Source organism: Lotus japonicus, chromosome 3 (genome assembly GCF_012489685.1).
Source record: "Lotus japonicus ecotype B-129 chromosome 3, LjGifu_v1.2".
NCBI classification, from domain to species: domain Eukaryota; kingdom Viridiplantae; phylum Streptophyta; class Magnoliopsida; order Fabales; family Fabaceae; genus Lotus; species Lotus japonicus.
The window spans coordinates 71586314-71603978 of record NC_080043.1 but is presented as its reverse complement, the minus strand read 5'-3'; the positions used below and the strand labels follow the sequence as shown (position 1 = coordinate 71603978).

Genomic DNA, 17665 nt, shown 5'->3' with positions numbered 1-17665 from the left:
CTAGGGATGAAAATAAGTTGAACTGGGTTTGGCTTTCCAAGGCCTGAGAGATGATGAAGAATGACTAAGAAATGGAGCAGTGTAGGGGAAATGCATTTATTTGAAGATAACAAACATCCTTTGAGAGAATACTTTTACCTTTGGGTGTGAGGCATTTATAGCCCTTGTGTGCTGTTGAGTACCGTGATTGGTTGTGTGTGTAAAGCTCTTTTATACTATCATTGTATATCCATTCAACTCTTATGCTTATTAACTTATATAAATTATACTTATAGACTTACCTAATATGTAATAATTGATGGAAAAAACTGCAGCAAGAAAAATAATATTTTATTGATTTAACTTGTACAACTTAACAAAAATTAATGTTTGTATCTAATTTCACATATATCTAGTCACTATACAAAAAGGAAAGTTAAGATACATCATCTACTGCAAGTCTTTGCATCTCTCTAGAACATAAAGAATATGAATACCCACTCCAAGAATTATCAATGAAATCAAAAGGAGAAAAAGAAATGAACAACACAAGTGTTAACTAATAATCAGTCCCTGTTGATTGCAAGTGGTCATTATCACCAATTAAGTAATGTTTTCTTGTGCCTGTAATGCTTGGGAATCTCAGGGAAGTAAGGGATCCCGGTAGCCTCAATCCAGTCATCTCCATGGAAAAATTTGGATGGGGAGAACAAATGTGCAGCTTTTGAATTGAGATTCCAAATTCCAGCCCAATCTACACGCTTTGATTTATCTGAACCCGGACCTACATTGTGGTACTCAGAATAGAAGCAAGTGTCCATGCCGGATGGACCTTCTAATCCTTGCCATGGTAGATAGCCATCAGGATGAATCAAATCATCAATATAGCTGTCCATGATGATAGTTCTAGAGTAATTCTTCCATGGACGAGCTAGGTAAGCCTTATTGTCAAATCTCACAGGGTAGAACTCAGGGTCAGACACAATGGAACCCCCTTGAATGACTATTCCTGATGGTTGTTGCCTTTCTTTCCTGCCTTGTGCAGTTACAATGCATTGTTGGTTTTCCAATGGCTTTCGGACCACGAAAGTACAATTCTGAAAAACGGCTAGCGCATTACCAAAGACAAAGTCGATGGTACCCGAAATGGTGCAATCCCGATAGAATTGACGCATGGTGTGGGCATAAAGTGTATCTTGGTACCCATCCATTGAGCAATTGAAGAAGATGGTCTTGTCAGCTTGAACTCTTAATGCCACTGCTTGATGCTTTTGGGGGCCAGCAGAGTTTTCAAAACCCATATTGATGGCAGCAAAATGATCTCCTTGTATAGCTGCATATATTAATTTGTGCATTAATCACAGTTCTTACATAAAATTATCCTATGGGTTTGATTTGCAATTTTTAAAATGTATATTACACTTAATGGATGCATGCTTTATTTATATTTAGTGTGAACCAAAAAAAAACGAAATGTTGTCACTCTTTATTAGTGTTGATAAGCTAAGGTATGATAGTTATTCAATTAAGAGAAGACATACCAACGGTTGAAGTTCTGTAGGTGTTAATCCCATCAATGAAGTTTTTGTTTCCAGTGATTCGTGTAATTTTTCCACCATCACCCAAAAACACAACATGGGTCATATGCTTGGTAACTTCAACATACTCTTGGTAAATTCCCTCCTTGATGTAAATCACAAATGGATTTTTGTTATGCTCAGGAACCTTCTTCAATGCCTCATTGATGCTCTTGAAATCTCCACTGCCATCTATGGCTACAGTCACATTAGGCTTGTGTTTGAAAGTATTTTTCTTGGAATCAATGAGTCTACGATGACCAAGATCAACCCATGAGGGAGTCCTAGAATCCTGAAGGAGGAGGCGTCGCCCGGTTAACTTTGTGACATTCCAATCTGATATGGTGTCAGCAAGTTCCGAGACAATAGCCAAGGCATTACTACTCATATGCATGCTTGTTGTTAATAGCTCCTTCATCTTCATCCCAACTTCGCTAGTGGTGTTCTCAAACCCATCCAAGCATGTATCTTGGTATGTGACAGCACCACTAAGCCAAACCTTTACATTCATGAGAATTTTGTCCAAATTGTTGAGATGAAACTCGTCTATTCCATCAACTGACCTTGTTAACTCCCCAATTGAAAGATCCATAAGTTGTTTGCATGTGTCTAGTGCCATCTTGGCTCTTGGATCCTTCTCAACCTCATGCAACAACTCAGTTTCCTTGAGTTTGTCACCAATTTTCTTGATTGTAATGTTGAAGGCAATTTTTACAAGTTCTTTTGGGTCAGTGGTGTTTCCAGCCTCTGCTATCAAGGTTTCCTCACATTCTTCCTTGTAATCAGTGGGATGGCAAAGGGTTTGGACTGCTTTTACCGTGGTAGCAACATGGTTCTTCATGTTGTCTTCTATATCATTGTTTGCTTCACTCTTGTTCACGCTAACTGTGACAGCCACAACCATAGCAACCAATAACAAGGTTGATACACCAATTATGGCGATTCTTTTTCCCTTCTCTGCATCTCCCCCAAACATTTTGATTATTGAGTTAAGAAGCTCCTGTTGAAAATGAGGCAATGAGGATTCTCTTTGAAAGTCCTCAGAAGAATGGGTGTTTCTGATTTAGTATGCAAAGTGGAGTGTTATTTATAAAGAGAGAACACCTATTTGACAACAATTATCAATTGGTTATGCTAAATGTGAAGAGGTTTTGCTGAGAGGCCAGCTTGCTATCTTTACTAAAAACACGCTAAACACGGAAGACACACAATGCATATATTTAGCACACGCTTTGACGTTTGTTTATAAATTAGTATTTTAGCTCGTGTGATGCATGGAAAAACATTTTTTAAAATAATTAAAATGTAATGATAATATATTTGATAAGAAACTACATAAATAATACGAATTGAATAATTTTTTTTTTGAGATAATGAATGTAATTATTTAATTTAAATAATAAATTTGAATATTAAGTATGTTTCTAAAATATATTATACGAAAATTTAAATTTAAATTAAAAATAGTGATCATAATTAGAATAAAGTAGTAAGGTTGTCTCCTAAAAACCCGTAGGCTGACAATAACAAGATCTCTGTCTCTGATAGCTTCCATGCGTGGTTGAGATTTCGGGTCCATTCAAGAAAGCGATGTCGGTGCCACCGTGCCATCTACATGCAAAGGTGGTGGGAGACAATCCTGTTGAGAGAGCTCAAATTGTTGAAGCTTACCGACAAAGTTGGTTTGGCGATGAAGGTTGGAGGATTGGTTTTGAGCATGTGTGGGTGGCTAGGTTCGAGATGGCCAAATGGGTTTGGTGACAGTGTTGTTCCAGAGCCGTTAGCCTCGGAGCTCAGTTACCGAGTGGGTGGTGATAACTCAGAGCTTCGGTGATCAAAGTTATCGTGCATCTTTCTGGCAACAATGTGCTAGTGAGGGAAAATGTTAGGTTTTGCAAGAGAAAAGATAAATTAAATATATGTCATTTTATGACTCATTTAATCTTAACCATTAATTTAGACAATATTCCTGAATCCTTGCATCCACCTGTTTTAAACAGTGGTTCACCGGTGAACCAAAATATTAATGGTCCACTCTAGTCTCCACCAAATAGTAAAGGTTTTGAAAACTTTAAAATTTACAAAAGAATTTGAATTTAAATAATTTTGACTTAGTAGAACTCACTCAAAATAGTGTGTAAAACTCACTATCCATTGAGAGAAGAGATATAATTTTGAAGATAACTCATATTGAGAGTAGAACTCACTATTAATCCACTCTCCAAGTACTCTAAAGTTATTTAAGAGTCTTGATATGTCCTGTTAATTTTGGGGTTGGAATATTCTTATACAGTTATACTAGTATATCCAATAATTTGTTTCAACTTTCAAGGGAGTGACTGAGGATAAATTATAAAAAATGAACAGCCTATGACCGGTGAAAGTGCATAGATACCCCAATTTTTAGCTACCATCTTTCCCATCTCTCTTCTCTATTACTATTTTTCTTAAGATGGAGGTGGATTTAGAGTGTTAACCAAACAAACAATAGTGTAATGCTCCCGCATATAAAAAAGGGATCCCACCATTTGGTGTATTATCCGCAGTACACAGTCTTACCCTGTGTTTTACAAAACTATTTTGAGGACTTGAACCTGTGATCTCTCAATTACATGATAACAACCATGTTGTATATTGTACACAGTCTTACCCTGTTTTTCACGAGAGACTGTTTTTAGGACTTAACCCGTAACCTCTCAGTCACATAACAACAACTTTACTGTAAACAATAATGTATTGCATTTCAGTAAGATGAAAGTTAACAGAGTACAACATTTTTTTGTAAAAAAAATATTAATCATGAATAAGAATCCCTATGAGAAAGGTGAAAATTTCTTTCTTCTCTGTTGAAAAATGATTCTAGGTGTCGGACTCAGAAAATGTAAATATATCTACACTTCAAAAGTAATTTTATCTTACCATCCAAACAAAAGCAATACTATTGAACTCACTTTTATAATATCCTCTCCCAAACCAGATTATTCTACAAAAATGCATTCTTTCAAAATTATTTGTTTCTAACTTAGTCCAAATTAAAAAAAAAAAAAAACTCAACTCTCACTTGTACTCAGCTCATAATAAAACTAATGTGATTATGTATGTTATAATTTATAAGGAAATAACTATTCTAAAACGTTCTACAGTGATATTAAGTATTAACTCAGCCGGTACATATTAAACACCAAAAAATTCAGTAAGATGAAAGTCTTCTCTTAAAGTATGAACTCACCCGCCGAAGCCGTAGTAGGCTAAAACCGTAACTCGCCGAAATCAACATTTTCATCAGACGATGGCGAACCTGATTGTGTGATGATTTCAACTGTTCAAAACCGACACTCTTGACCCGAACCAGTCTGGTGGACAACCCTAATATTAATTGCTTTAAAATCCATTCCTTTGATGAATTTTAATGAAGTAAAAAAAACTTGTGAGTCTACTTATTTACTCCCAAAAAAGTAACGATGTATATCCATTCAACTCTTATGCTTATTAGTTTATATAAATTATACTTATAGACTAACTATATATGTCATAATTGATGGAAAATAACTGCAGCAAGAAAAATAATATTTTATTAATTTAACTTGTACAACTTAACAAAAATTAATGTTTTTTTAATCTAACAAAAATTAATGTTTGTATCACATATATCTAGTCACTATACAAAAAGGGAATTTCAGATACGTCAACTACTGCAAGTCTTTGCATCTCTCTAGAACATAAAGAATATGAAAGTGGTCATTATCACCAATTAAGTAATGTTTTCTTGTGCCTCTAGTGCTTGGGAATGTCAGAGAAGTAAGGGATCCCAGTAGCCTCAATCTAGTCATCTCCATGGAAAAATTTGGATGGGGAGAACAAATGTGCAGCTTTTGAACTGAGATTCCAAATTCCAGCCCAATTTACAAGCTTTGATTTATCTGAACCCGAACCTACATTATGATACTCAGAATAGAAGCAAGTGTCCATGCCTGATGGGCCTTCTAATCCTTGCCATGGCAGATAGCCATCAGGATGAATCAAATCATCAATATAGCTGCCCATGATAATAGTTCTTAGGTAATTCTTCCATGGACGAGCTAGGTAAGCCTTGTTGTCAAACCTCACAGGGTAGAACTCAGGGTCAGACACAATGGAACCCCCTTGAATGAGTATTCCTGATGGTTGTTGCCTTTCTTTCCTGCCTTGTGCAGTTACAATGCATTGTTGGTTTTCCAATGGCTTTCGGACCACGAAAGTGCAATTCTGAAAAACGGCTAGCGCATTACCAAAGACAAAGTCGATGGTACCCGAAATGGTGCAATCCCGATAGAATTGACGCATGGTGTGGGCATAAAGTGTATCTTGGTACCCATCCATTGAGCAATTGAAGAAGATGGTTTTGTCAGCTTGAACTCTTAATGCCACTGCTTGATGCTTTTGGGGGCCAGCAGAGTTCTCAAAACCCATATTGATGGCAGTAAAATGATCTCCTTGGACAGCTGCATATATTAATTTGTACATTAATTTACAGCTTTACATAAAATTCTCCTATGGGTTTGATTTGCAATTTTTAAAAAATACTAAACACGGAAGGCACACAATGCATATATTTAGCACACGCTTTGGCGTTTGTTATTAAACTAGCATTTTAGCTCGTGTGATGCATGAGAAAATATTTTTTAAAGAAATGAAAATGTAATGATAATAAATTTAGTAAAAATATTTTTTTTGAGATAGTTAGTTTAATTATTTAATTTAAATAATAAATTTGAATATTAAGTATGTTTTTAAAATATATTATACGAAAATTAAAATTAAAAATAGTGATCATAATCAGAATAAAAGTAGTAAGGTTGAGACAGGACGGACCCCTTTTTAGAATGGTCCATCAGTGAACCAAAGGTCTATTTGGTAATTTAATAAAGTAAATATTCCAAATCATTGTTATCTTGACACTTCATCTACCCAGTCCACCTTCTTCTACAATAGTCCTCCTTCGACCACATACAGAAAGACCATTGCCCCTACCCTCTTATCCTCCCAGACCTATCTCCCTTCCACCCTCCCCTCACCTTCTTCTTCACCATTCCCATGCGAGTGCCTTCAATGAAAGTGCATATCCAATGGCTCCCTCTCCCTCTCGATCTCATCTCATCTCTCTCTCTCTCTCTCTCTCTCTCTCTCTCTCTCTCTACTCCCCATCTCATATTTGGCGAGGACATGTCCCGAATGGCGTTGTGATTCAGTTCTTGATCGCTTTTGTCTCCTAAAAACCCGTAGGCTGACAATGGCAAGGTCTACGTCTCTAATAGCTTCCACGCGTGGTTGATATTTCGGGTCCATTCAAGAAAGCGATGTCGGTGCCACCATGCCAACGACATGCAAAGGTGGTTTGGAAAATGAAGGTTCGAGGATTGGTTTTGAGCATGTGTGGGTGGCTAGGTTCGAGATGAGTTTGGTGACAGTGTTGTTCCAGAGCCGTCAGCCTCAGAGCTCGAGTTACCGAGTGGGTGGTGATAACTCAGAGCTTCGGTGATCAAAGTTGTCGTGCATTTTTCTGGAAACGATGTGCTAGTGAGGGAAATGTTAGGTTTTGGAAGAGAAAGGATAATTAAATTTATGTCATTTTATGACTCACTCAATCCTAACCATTAATTTAGAGAATATTCCTAAATTCTTGCATCCACCGGTTTTAAACAGTGGTTCACCGGCGAACCAAAATATTAATGGTCCACTCTAGTCTCTACCAAGTAGTACAAGGTTTCGAAAATAAAGTTTAAAAAAGAATTTTAATTTAAATAATTTTTACTTAGTAGAACTCACTCTCAAATAGTGCGTGAAACTCACTATCCATTAAAAGAAGAGATAGAATTTTAAAGATAACCCATATTGAGAGTAGGAATCACTATTAATCCTCTCTCCAAGTACTCAAAAGTTATGTAAGAGTCTTGATATATCCTGTTAATTTTGAGTTTGGAATATTCTTATACTAGTATATCCAACAAATTGTTTCAAGGGAGTGACTGAGGATAAATTATTAAAAAGTGATGGTAACAACCTATGACTAGTAGAAGTGCATAGATACCCCAACTTTTAGCTACCATCTTTCCCATCTCTCTCCCATATTTCTATTTTTCTTAAGATAGGGGTAGAGTGTTAACCAAACAATAGTGTAATGCTCCCGCACATAAAAATGGGTCCCACCATTTGGTGTATTGTACGCAGTCTTACCCTATGTTTAACAAAACTGTTTCGAGGACTTGAACATGTGACCTCTCAATTACATGACAACAACCATGTGGTGTATTGTACACAATCTTACCCTGTTTTTACAAGACACTATTTTCAGGACTTAACCCGTAACCTCTCAGTCACATGACAACCTTACTGTAAACAATAAAGTATGGCATTTCTCTAAGATGAAAGTTAACAGAGTAAAACATTTGTTTGTAAAAAGATCATGAATAAGAAGCCCTATGAGAAAGGTGAAAATTTCTTACTTCTCTGTTGAAAAATTATTCTAGGTGTAGGACTCAGAAAATGTAAATATATCTACACTTCAAAAGTAATTTTATCTTACCATCCAAACAAAAGAAATTCTATTTAACTCACTTTTATAATATCCTCTCCCAGACCAGATAATTCTACCAAAATGCTGGTAATGCTGCTTTGGGCATTACAATTGCCTATGTTGGTAATGCTGCTTCCTCCTTTTACTTCCATTATTTATTTTAATTATGTGCTTTTTTTCTTGTTTACTTGAAGAGGTAAATTGGTATATCTTGGAAAAGTAAATAGGACTAGACACCTAATAAAATGAATTACCTTTCTATGATAGTTAGTGGATGAATTGTGGAAGGAAGGTTTTTTGCAGGCAATTGATCAAAATATAAACTCTTGTCTTAAGTAGAAATACTTGCTTTTTTATTAGTCAATCTGCTTTTTCTTTGGTGATCCATCATAATGATCCGATCATCCGACAAGATTTAATAATGCATAACACAACCTCTTTTTTCTGGATTATAATGCTCATACACTGAATTCATGATGGGATGTTATGGTGTCATTTTGTTCATGTAGAAGATCTCATACCTTTGGGAAACAGGAATTAAGGTTAGTGTGTTAGGGTGAACAACTTAGTTAAGCTATTAGTGCTTATCACAAGCATTTATTCATAAGCTAATTTGAGAAACTTATTGAAAGAAGTTTAAAATAGCTTATGAGTCTGTAAGCCCTTATTCAAAAGCTAATATAATTAGCTTATGTAAATAAGCTCAAAACACCTTAAATGTAAGTTATAAGCTATTTTTATAGCTTGCCCAAACACATGCATATGCGCTTATGATGTAAGATAAGTTCAAATTAGCTCTTCCAAACGTGATCTTAATTATTATTGTTGTGTTAAAAAAGGAATAGTTGGGCACTGCGTCACTTTCATAGTGTCTCTATTCTCTAGCATGGACAACTTTACCAATGTTTGTGATGTATGAATATGATACTTGACACATCATTTGATGTTGTTTATGAGCATCTCTGGTTATGTTGAGGGTACAAGTGCAAGGGATTTCATCACTTCAAAGAATTTCTCTTGTGGTCAGTCATGAATTGTGGCTTCAATCGAAACAGTTTCTGATAACTATAGATATATCACAGTAATAAGACTTGCTTGGATTTATAAAAAGACAAATTAAGTAAAATGATTCCGTTGAAATGTTTATGACTGGATGCCAATGGGGTAGAGGGGGCATAACCTAGGTTCAATAGAAAATAGCTTTGTTATTTCTTTTTTATTTCTGATTGGTGGACAGGGAGATCTGCTATACATTCACAATGCTTGTATACTTGCTGACACTTTGTTTATGCAGGACTATGCTTGTTTTGTCTTTACATGTTGGCTGAGTGCTCTCAATCAATTAGCTCAGGTGTAGGTTGGTTCGTGGGAAGAAGAAATGACACTAGTGGGGAACAAGACTCTATCATGTAACCTAGTCATTTTGCACTTGCCTTTTTGTTCATATATAGAATTTGATTTTGTGTCTAAATTAGAAATTGCAACAATCTATCAATCAGATATGTTAGTATTTTCTGAATTAGGTAACAGAGACTAGAGCAGTGACGGAAGAAGATATTCAACGGAAGACTGATTTTATGGAATTCAAGAGCTTACATGTATAGAATTGAAAATATCCTACTAGTTGCGTACTAACCCACAACACCTGAAAAGTGGGACAACTATTAACTACTTCCTAAAAAATAGCAACAGCCAAAGACTAGGAATTGTTCAATTGAAACAAATTAAACGTGCAGTTTCTGAAGCAATAATTTAACACTCCTCCTTTCTTTAGAAACTGCAAATTCCAAGCTTTTGTCTAAGAAGCTCGAACTTAGTAACAGGCAACGGTTTTGTGAATATGTCCGCTAGTTGCTCTTCCGTCTTGCAGTAGCAAAGATTAATGTCTCCATTTTTCTGCACCCCTCTCAAAAAGAACAGTTTGATATTGAAGTGCTTAGTTTTCCCATGAAATACAAGATTTTGAGAAATTGCTATGGCAACTTGGTTGTCCACAAACACTTAAGTGCCTTTCGTTTGCTCCATATGCAGATCAACCAAAATCTTCATCAACCACAATGCTTGATTTACCGCCGCAGTTGCTGCTACAAATTCCGCTTCTACAGTAGATTGAGCTACAATATCCTATTTTTTCGAACACCATGAGAAACTTCCCGAGCCAATACTAAAACAATACCCAGAAGTACTCTTCATATCATCTAAGGAACCAACCTAATCACTATCAGAATACCCATACAGCTTCATATTAGGCATCTTCTGAAATTTAACTCCATAGGTAACAGTTCCTTTGATGTATCGCACAACTCTTTTTGCTGCCACTAGATGCATTTCACTAGCACAATGCATAAACCTTGAAAGAAAACTTACAACATACAATATGTCTGGCCTTGTTGCTGTAAGATACATCAAACAACCAATGAGACTTCTGTAGTATGTTTCATCAACTTTTGCAGTTCCATCATCTTTGCTTAGCTTTTCTTTTTGGTTCATGGTAGTATTCATCTCCTTGCAATCTTCCATTTTGAACTTCTTGAGAATCTCCTTTGCATACTTCTTCTGGCAAATGAAAACTTGATCTTTACTTTGCTTGATCTCCATTCCAAGGAAGTATGACATTAGACCAAGATCGGTCATTTCAAAAACCATCATATCTAGCTTGAACTCATCTACAAGCTTTGCACTACTTCCTGCATGTAATTAAAAGGTCATCCACATAAAGAGAAACATCAAGAATCTCATTGTTAATTTTCTTAACATATAGTGTGGATTCTGAAAGACTTTTTTCAAAGTCTAAACCAGGCAAGTAATCATCTATACGACCATACCACGCCCTTGGTGCCTGTTTTAGGCCATAAAGAGCTTTATGTAGTCGATAAACTTTGTCTTCTTTGGCTTCAACAACAAAGCCTCCAGGTTGCTCGACATAAATTTCTTCTTCAAGAATTCCATTAAGGAATGCTGATTTGACATCCATCTGATGGACTTTCCAGCCAAGTTGCGCAGAAACAGCAAGAAGTAATCTTATTGTATCAAGCCTTGCTACTGGTGCAAATGTGTCAGAGTAATCAACACAAAAAATCTGCGCATAGCCTTTAACAACAAGCCTTGCTTTATGCTTGATGACTGAACCATCTGCGTTGAGCTTGGTTCTAAACACCCATTTTACCCCAATTACCTTTCTGTTTTGAGGTCTTTCAACAAGCTCCTAGGTTTTGTTCTTTTCAATCATGAACAACTCCTCCTTCATTGCATCCTTCCATCTGGACTCTTTGAGTGCTTCTTCGTGGCCAGCAGGTTCATATATTGCAACATTGCATCTTTGATAAACGTTAGAGAGCAACCGAGTACCTCTTACTAGTGGATCATCCTCCCTTTCATCCAGCCATGAGCTTGTTTTAAGCTCAGGTGTATTTGAATCTTCCCAATCCCACTCTTCATTTTCCATGAAGTGGACATTTCTGCTGATGATTATAGTATCAGTTTGTGGATGGAAAGTTTTGTAGGCCTTCGAAACTGAACTATAGTCTCTGTTAGCTAATTCAGAAAATACTAACAATTGGTATCAGAGCAGTGAAGGAAGAAGATATTCAGCGGAAGACTGATTTTATTGAATTCAAGAGCTTACATTTATAGAATTGAAAATAACTGAAAATATCCTACTAGCTGCATACTAACCCACAACACCTGAAAAATGGGGCAACTATTAACTACTTCCTAAACAATAGCAACAACCAAAGACTAGGAATTATTCAATTGAAACAAATTAAACGTGCAGTTTTGGAAGCAATAATTTAACAAGATAATTTAGCCTATGATTTATCTTGTAAATAGGATGTATATGTTCTCAAGCAACCCAAAATTTGGAAGAGTAAACTTTAGTTTTGTGCTCAATAGTTTTCAGGTATCCAATTGGTCGTGAAAAGATTATTGCATTAATCTGGGTCTAATACAGATTAGCTTTTAACTTCAAAGCGTTTCAAGTATTTGGTTATTAAGTCTACTTATATTTATGCATACATTAAATACAGGAGCTTCTAAGAAAGTTGGCTGTAGAAATTGATTTTAATTCATTGGAAAGTTATTATTTAAAGGACTTGCAAGATTTTGTCAACTTCCCTATTTCTTAAAGTGCCTATTGAGATTAGGAATGGAAATAAGTTGAACTCTGTTTGGTTTTCTAAGGCCTGAGAGATGATGAAGAATGACTAAGAAATGGAGCAGTGTAGGGGAAATGCATTTATTTGAAGATAACAAACATCCTTTGAGAGAATACTTTTACCTTCGGGTGTGAGACATTTATAGCCCTTGTGTGCTGTTGAATACCGTGATTACTTGTCTATGTAAAGCTCTTTTATACTAACAATGTATATCCATTCAACTCTTATGCTTATTAATTTATATAAATTACACTTATACTTACCTAATATGTAATAATCGATGGGAAAAACTGCAGCAAGAAAAAGAACATTTTATTACTTTAACTTGTACTACAACTTAACAAAAATTAATGTTTGTATCTAATTTCACATATATCTAGTCACTATACAAAGAGGGAATTTAACTGCAAGTCTTTGCATCTCTCTAGAACATAAAGAATATGAATACCTACTCCAAGAATTATCAATGAAATCAAAAGGAGAAAAAGAAATGAACAACATAAGTGTTAACTAATAATCAGTCCCTGTTGATTGCAAGTAGTCATTATCACCAATTAAGTAATGTTTTCTTGTGCCTGTAATGCTTGGGAATGTCAGGGAAGTAATGGATCCCAGTAGCCTCAATCCAGTCATCTCCATGGAACAATTTGGACGGAGAGAACGAATGTGCAGCTTTTGAATTGAGGTTCCAAATTCCAGCCCAGTTTACACGCTTTGATTTATCTGAACCCGGACCTACATTGTGGTACTCAGAATAGAAGCAAGTGTCCATGCCTGATGGGCCTTCTAATCCTTGCCATGGAAGATAGCCATCAGGATGAATCAAATCATCAATGTAGCTGTCCATGATGATAGTTCTAGAGTAATTCTTCCATGGACGAGCTAGGTAAGCCTTGTTGTCAAATCTCACAGGGTAGAACTCAGGGTCAGACACAATGGAACCCCCTTGAATGAGTATTCCTGATGGTTGTTGCCTTTCTTTCCTGCCTTGTGCAGTTACAATGCATTGTTGGTTTTCCAATGGCTTTCGGACCACGAAAGTGCAATTCTGAAAAACGGCTAGCGCATTACCAAAGACAAAGTCGATGGTACCCGAAATGGTGCAATCCCGATAGAATTGACGCATGGTGTGGGCATAAAGTGTATCTTGGTACCCATCCATTGAGCAATTGAAGAAGATGGTTTTGTCAGCTTGAACTCTTAATGCCACTGCTTGATGCTTTTGGGGGCCAGCAGAGTTCTCAAAACCCATATTGATGGCAGTAAAATGATCTCCTTGGACAGCTGCATATATTAATTTGTACATTAATTTACATCCTTACATAAAATTCTCCTATGGGTTTGATTTGCAATTTTTAAAATGTATCTTAGATTTCATTCAATGGATGCATGCTTTATTTATATTTAGTGTGAATTAAAAAAAGAAATGTCCAGAAAGAGGTATGATATTTATTCAATTAAGAGAGGACATACCAACGGTTGCAGTTCTGTAGGTGTTAATCCCATCAATGAAGTTTTTGTTTCCAGTGATTCGTGTCTTTTTGCCACCATCACCCAAAAACACAACGTGGATCATATGCTTGGTAACATCAACATACTCTTGATAAATGCCTTCCTTGATGTAAATCACAAATGGCTTTTTGTTATGCTCAGGAACCTTCTTCAATGCCTCACACGGAGGGACAATATTGGTTTTTCCCCACTTTCAAATGGGGTGGGAAATCTAAAACAGAGGGTGGGAAATCTAATTCCCTCACATTAAGCTTGTGTTTGAATGTATTTTTCTTTGAATCAAGAAGTCTACGATGACCAAGATCAACCCATGAGGGGGTCTTAGAATCTTGAAGGAGGCGGCGCCCGGTTAACTTTGTGACATTCCAATCTGATATGGTGTCAGCAAGTTCAGAGACAATAGCCAGGGCATTGCTACTCATATGCATGCTTGTTGTTAATAGCTCCTTCATATTCGTCCCGGCTTCGCTTGTGGTGTTCTCAAACCCATCCAAGCATGTATCTTGGTATGTGACTGCGCCGCTAAGCCAAACCTTTACATTCATGAGAATTTTGTCCAGATTGTTGAGATGAAACTCGTCTATTCCATCAACTGACCTTGTTAACTCCCCAATTGAAAGATCCATGAGTTGTTTACATGTGTCAAGTGCCATCTTGGCTCTTGGATCCTTCTCAACCTCATGCAACAACTCAGTTTCCTTGAGCTTGTCACCAATTTTGTTAATTGTAATGTTGAAGGCAATTTTAGTAAGTTCTTTTGGGTCAGTGGTGTTTCCAGCCTCTGCTATCAAGGTTTCCTCACATTCTTTCTTGTAATCAGTGGGATGGCAAAGGGTTTGGACTGCTTTTACCGTGGTAGCAACATGGTTCTTCATGGTGTCTTCTATATCATTGTTTGCTTCACTCTTATTCACGCCAATTGTGACAGCCACAATCATAGCCACCAATAACAAGGCTGAGACACCAATTATGGCGATTCTTTTTCCCTTCTGCGCATCTCCCCCAGACATTATAATTATTGAGTTAAGAAGCTCCTGTTGAAAATGAGTCAATGAGGATTCTCTATGAAAGTCCTCAGAAGAATGAGTGTTTGTGATTTGGTGTGCAAAGTGGAGAGTTATTTATAAAGAGAGAACACCTATTTGACAACAATTATCAATTGGTTATGCTAAATGTGAAGAGGTTTTGCTGAGAGGCCAACTTGCTATCTTTACTAATAAAATACTAAGCACGGAAGGCACACAATGCATATATTTAGCACACGCTTTGGCGTTCGTTAATAAACTAGTATTTTAGCTTGTGCGATACATGGAAAAAACATTTTTTTAAATAATTAAAATGTCATGATAATACATTTAATAAAAAACTACATATTAATAAAAATTGAATAAAAATATTTTTTGAGATAATTAGTTTAATTATTTAATTTAAATAATAAATTTGAATGTAACCAAAAAAATATAATAATAATAAATTTGAATATTAAGTTTGTTTTTAAAATATAGGCTTAAGAGCATTTGTTGCCCCTGATGTTTCATGTTTGTGCAAAAGACACCCCCCATCTATTTTTGTCTATGTTTGTACCCTCAATGATATGAAATTGATGATGATGAAGGAGATGATATAAATTAAATTTTCTTGCAATATATTTTAATTATGTATGTGGCTCAACTGATTAAGTGTGTGTTTTGCTACTTACAAGTCCTGAGTTCGAATTCTCCCCACCCCGTTTTCCATTTCTGAATTTTGATTTTATTTTCCACGTGGCATGTAAAAAAAAAGGAAAAGCCTCGTCAGCCCCTCCGTTAGTTTTCTAACGTCAAACTGACGGAGGGGTACTCGCTACACTTTTTAGTATCATTGATGGTACAAACATAGACAAAAATAAATGGGGGTGTCTTTTACACAAACATGAAACATCAGGGGCAACAAATGCTTTTAAGCCTAAAATATATTATACGAAAATTAAAATTAAAAATAGTGATCATAATTAGAATAAAAGTAGTAAGGTTGAGACAGGGCGAGCCCCTTTTTAGAATGTTCCATCAGTCCACTGATGGACCAAATGTTTATTTGATAATTTAACAAAGTAAATATTTCAAATCATTGTAATCTTGGCACTTCGTCTGCCCAATCCACCTTCTCCTACAATGGCCCTACTTCGACCACATACTTCCGCCATCGCCCCTACCCTCTTATCCTCCCAACCCTATCTCCCTTCCACCCTCCCCTCACCTTCTTCTTCACCATTCCCATGCGAGGGCCTTCAATGAAAGTACATAACCAATCGCTCCCTCTCCCTCTCTCTCATCTCTCTCTAGTTGTGGAGTGGGTGTCGGTTTTGCAGAGTGAATGAGATAACATAACCGCTTTCTTGGCCAAGAACTTCACTTCCTAAACACATGAATCCCTCACCCGTTCTTCATATCTGGCGAGGATATGTCTCGAATGGCGTTGTGATTAAGCTCTTGATCGCTTTTGTCTCCTAAAAACCCGTAGGTTGACAATGGCAAGATCTACGTCTTCGATAACTTCCATGTGTGGTTTAGATTTCGGGTCCATTCAAGAAAGTGATGTCGATGCCACTATGCCAACTACTTGAGACAACCCTGTTGAGAGAGCTCAAATTGTTGAAGCTTGCGGACAAAGTTGGTTTGGCGATGAAGGTTGGAGGATTGGTTTTGAGCATGTGTGGGTGGCTAGGTTCGAGATGGGTTTGGTACAGTGTTGTTCCAGAGTCGTCAGCCTCGGAGCTCCAATTACCCAGTGGGTCAGAGCTTCAGTGACCAAAGTTGTCGTGCAACTTCCCGGCAATGATGTGCCAATGAGGGAAATGTTAGGTTTTGGAAGAGAAAGGATAATTAAATTTATGTCATTTTATGACTATTCAATCCTAACCATTAATTTAGACAATATTCCTGAATTTTTGCATCCAACGGTTTTAAACATTGGTTCACCGGTGAACCAAAATATTAATGGTCCACGCTAGTCTCCATCAAGTAGTACAAGGTTTTGAAAACTTTAAAATTTAAAAAAGAATTTGAATTTAAATAATTTTGACTTAGTTAAACTCACTCTCAAATAGTGTGTTCCATTAAGAGAAGAGATAGAATTTTGAAAATAACTCATATTGAGAGAGTAGAAATCACTGCTAATCCACTCTCCAAGTACTCTTAACTTGTTAATTTTGGGTTTGGACTAGTATATCCAACAAATTGTTACAAGGGAGTGACTGAGGATAAATTATAAAAAAGTGATGATAACAGCCTATGACCGGTGAAAGTGCATAGATCGCCCATTTTTTAGCTACCATCTTTCCCATCTCTCCTCTATTTCTATTTTTCTTAAGATGGAGGTGGATTTGGAGTGTTAACCAAACAATAGTGCAATGATCCCGCATATAAAAAGGGATCCCACCATTTGGTGTATTGTACGCAGTCTTACCCTGTGTTTTACAAAACTGTTTCGTGGACTTGAACCAGTGACCTCTCAATTACATGACAACAACCATGTGGTGTATTGTACGTAGTCTTACCCTGTTTTTTTACAAGAGACTATTTTCAGGACTAAACCCGTAACCTCTCAGTCACATGACAACTATACTGTAAACAATACTGTATTGCATTTCACTGAGATGAAAGTTAACTGAGTAAAACATTTGTTTGTAAAAAGAACATTAATCATGAATAAGAAGCCCTATGAGAAAGGTGAAAATATCTTACTTCTCTGTTGAAGAATTATTCTAGGTGTAGGACTAGAAAATGTAAATATATCTACACTTCAAAAGTAATTTTTATCTTACCATCCAAACAAAAGCAATTCTATTGAACTCACTTTTATAATATCCTCTCCCAGACCAGATTATTCTACCAAAATGCATTCTTTCA

At 36.4% G+C, this 17665-nt stretch overlaps 3 protein-coding genes and 1 pseudogene across 3 annotated transcripts; all 4 read right to left on the bottom strand.

The window, feature by feature from the left end:
- Positions 1-309: 309 nt before the first annotated feature.
- LOC130745646 (putative pectinesterase/pectinesterase inhibitor 28) lies at positions 310-2633 on the bottom strand. The gene is made up of 2 exons (XM_057598007.1): positions 1521-2633; positions 310-1312 (listed from the first exon to the last, which is right to left on the bottom strand). Exons 1-2 carry the CDS (start codon positions 2530-2532, stop codon positions 576-578), a joined length of 1749 nt encoding a protein of 582 aa, XP_057453990.1. The 5' UTR covers positions 2533-2633; the 3' UTR covers positions 310-575.
- A 2582-nt stretch (positions 2634-5215) lies between these two features.
- On the bottom strand, positions 5216-6058 carry LOC130745647 (probable pectinesterase/pectinesterase inhibitor 58). Its single transcript, XM_057598008.1, has one exon. It carries the CDS (start codon positions 6003-6005, stop codon positions 5379-5381), a length of 627 nt encoding a protein of 208 aa, XP_057453991.1. The 5' UTR covers positions 6006-6058; the 3' UTR covers positions 5216-5378.
- A 4262-nt stretch (positions 6059-10320) lies between these two features.
- LOC130744646 (uncharacterized mitochondrial protein AtMg00810-like) lies at positions 10321-10755 on the bottom strand. The gene has a single exon (XM_057596814.1). The coding sequence runs from the start codon at positions 10753-10755 to the stop codon at positions 10321-10323; it is 435 nt and encodes a 144-aa protein (XP_057452797.1).
- A 1869-nt stretch (positions 10756-12624) lies between these two features.
- On the bottom strand, positions 12625-14872 carry LOC130742499 (putative pectinesterase/pectinesterase inhibitor 28; annotated as a pseudogene).
- Positions 14873-17665: the final 2793 nt, after the last annotated feature.

Coding starts and splice junctions, on each gene's coding strand:
- LOC130745646 (XM_057598007.1), bottom strand. CDS start 2,532: ATGTTTGGGGGAGATGCAGAGAAGGGAAAAAGAATCGCCATAATTGGT. Junction 1,313..1,520: donor CTACAGAACTTCAACCGTTG/GTATGTCTTCTC, acceptor TAATATATGCAG/CTATACAAGGAGATCATTTT.
- LOC130745647 (XM_057598008.1), bottom strand. CDS start 6,005: ATGGGTTTTGAGAACTCTGCTGGCCCCCAAAAGCATCAAGCAGTGGCA.
- LOC130744646 (XM_057596814.1), bottom strand. CDS start 10,755: ATGGTTTTTGAAATGACCGATCTTGGTCTAATGTCATACTTCCTTGGA.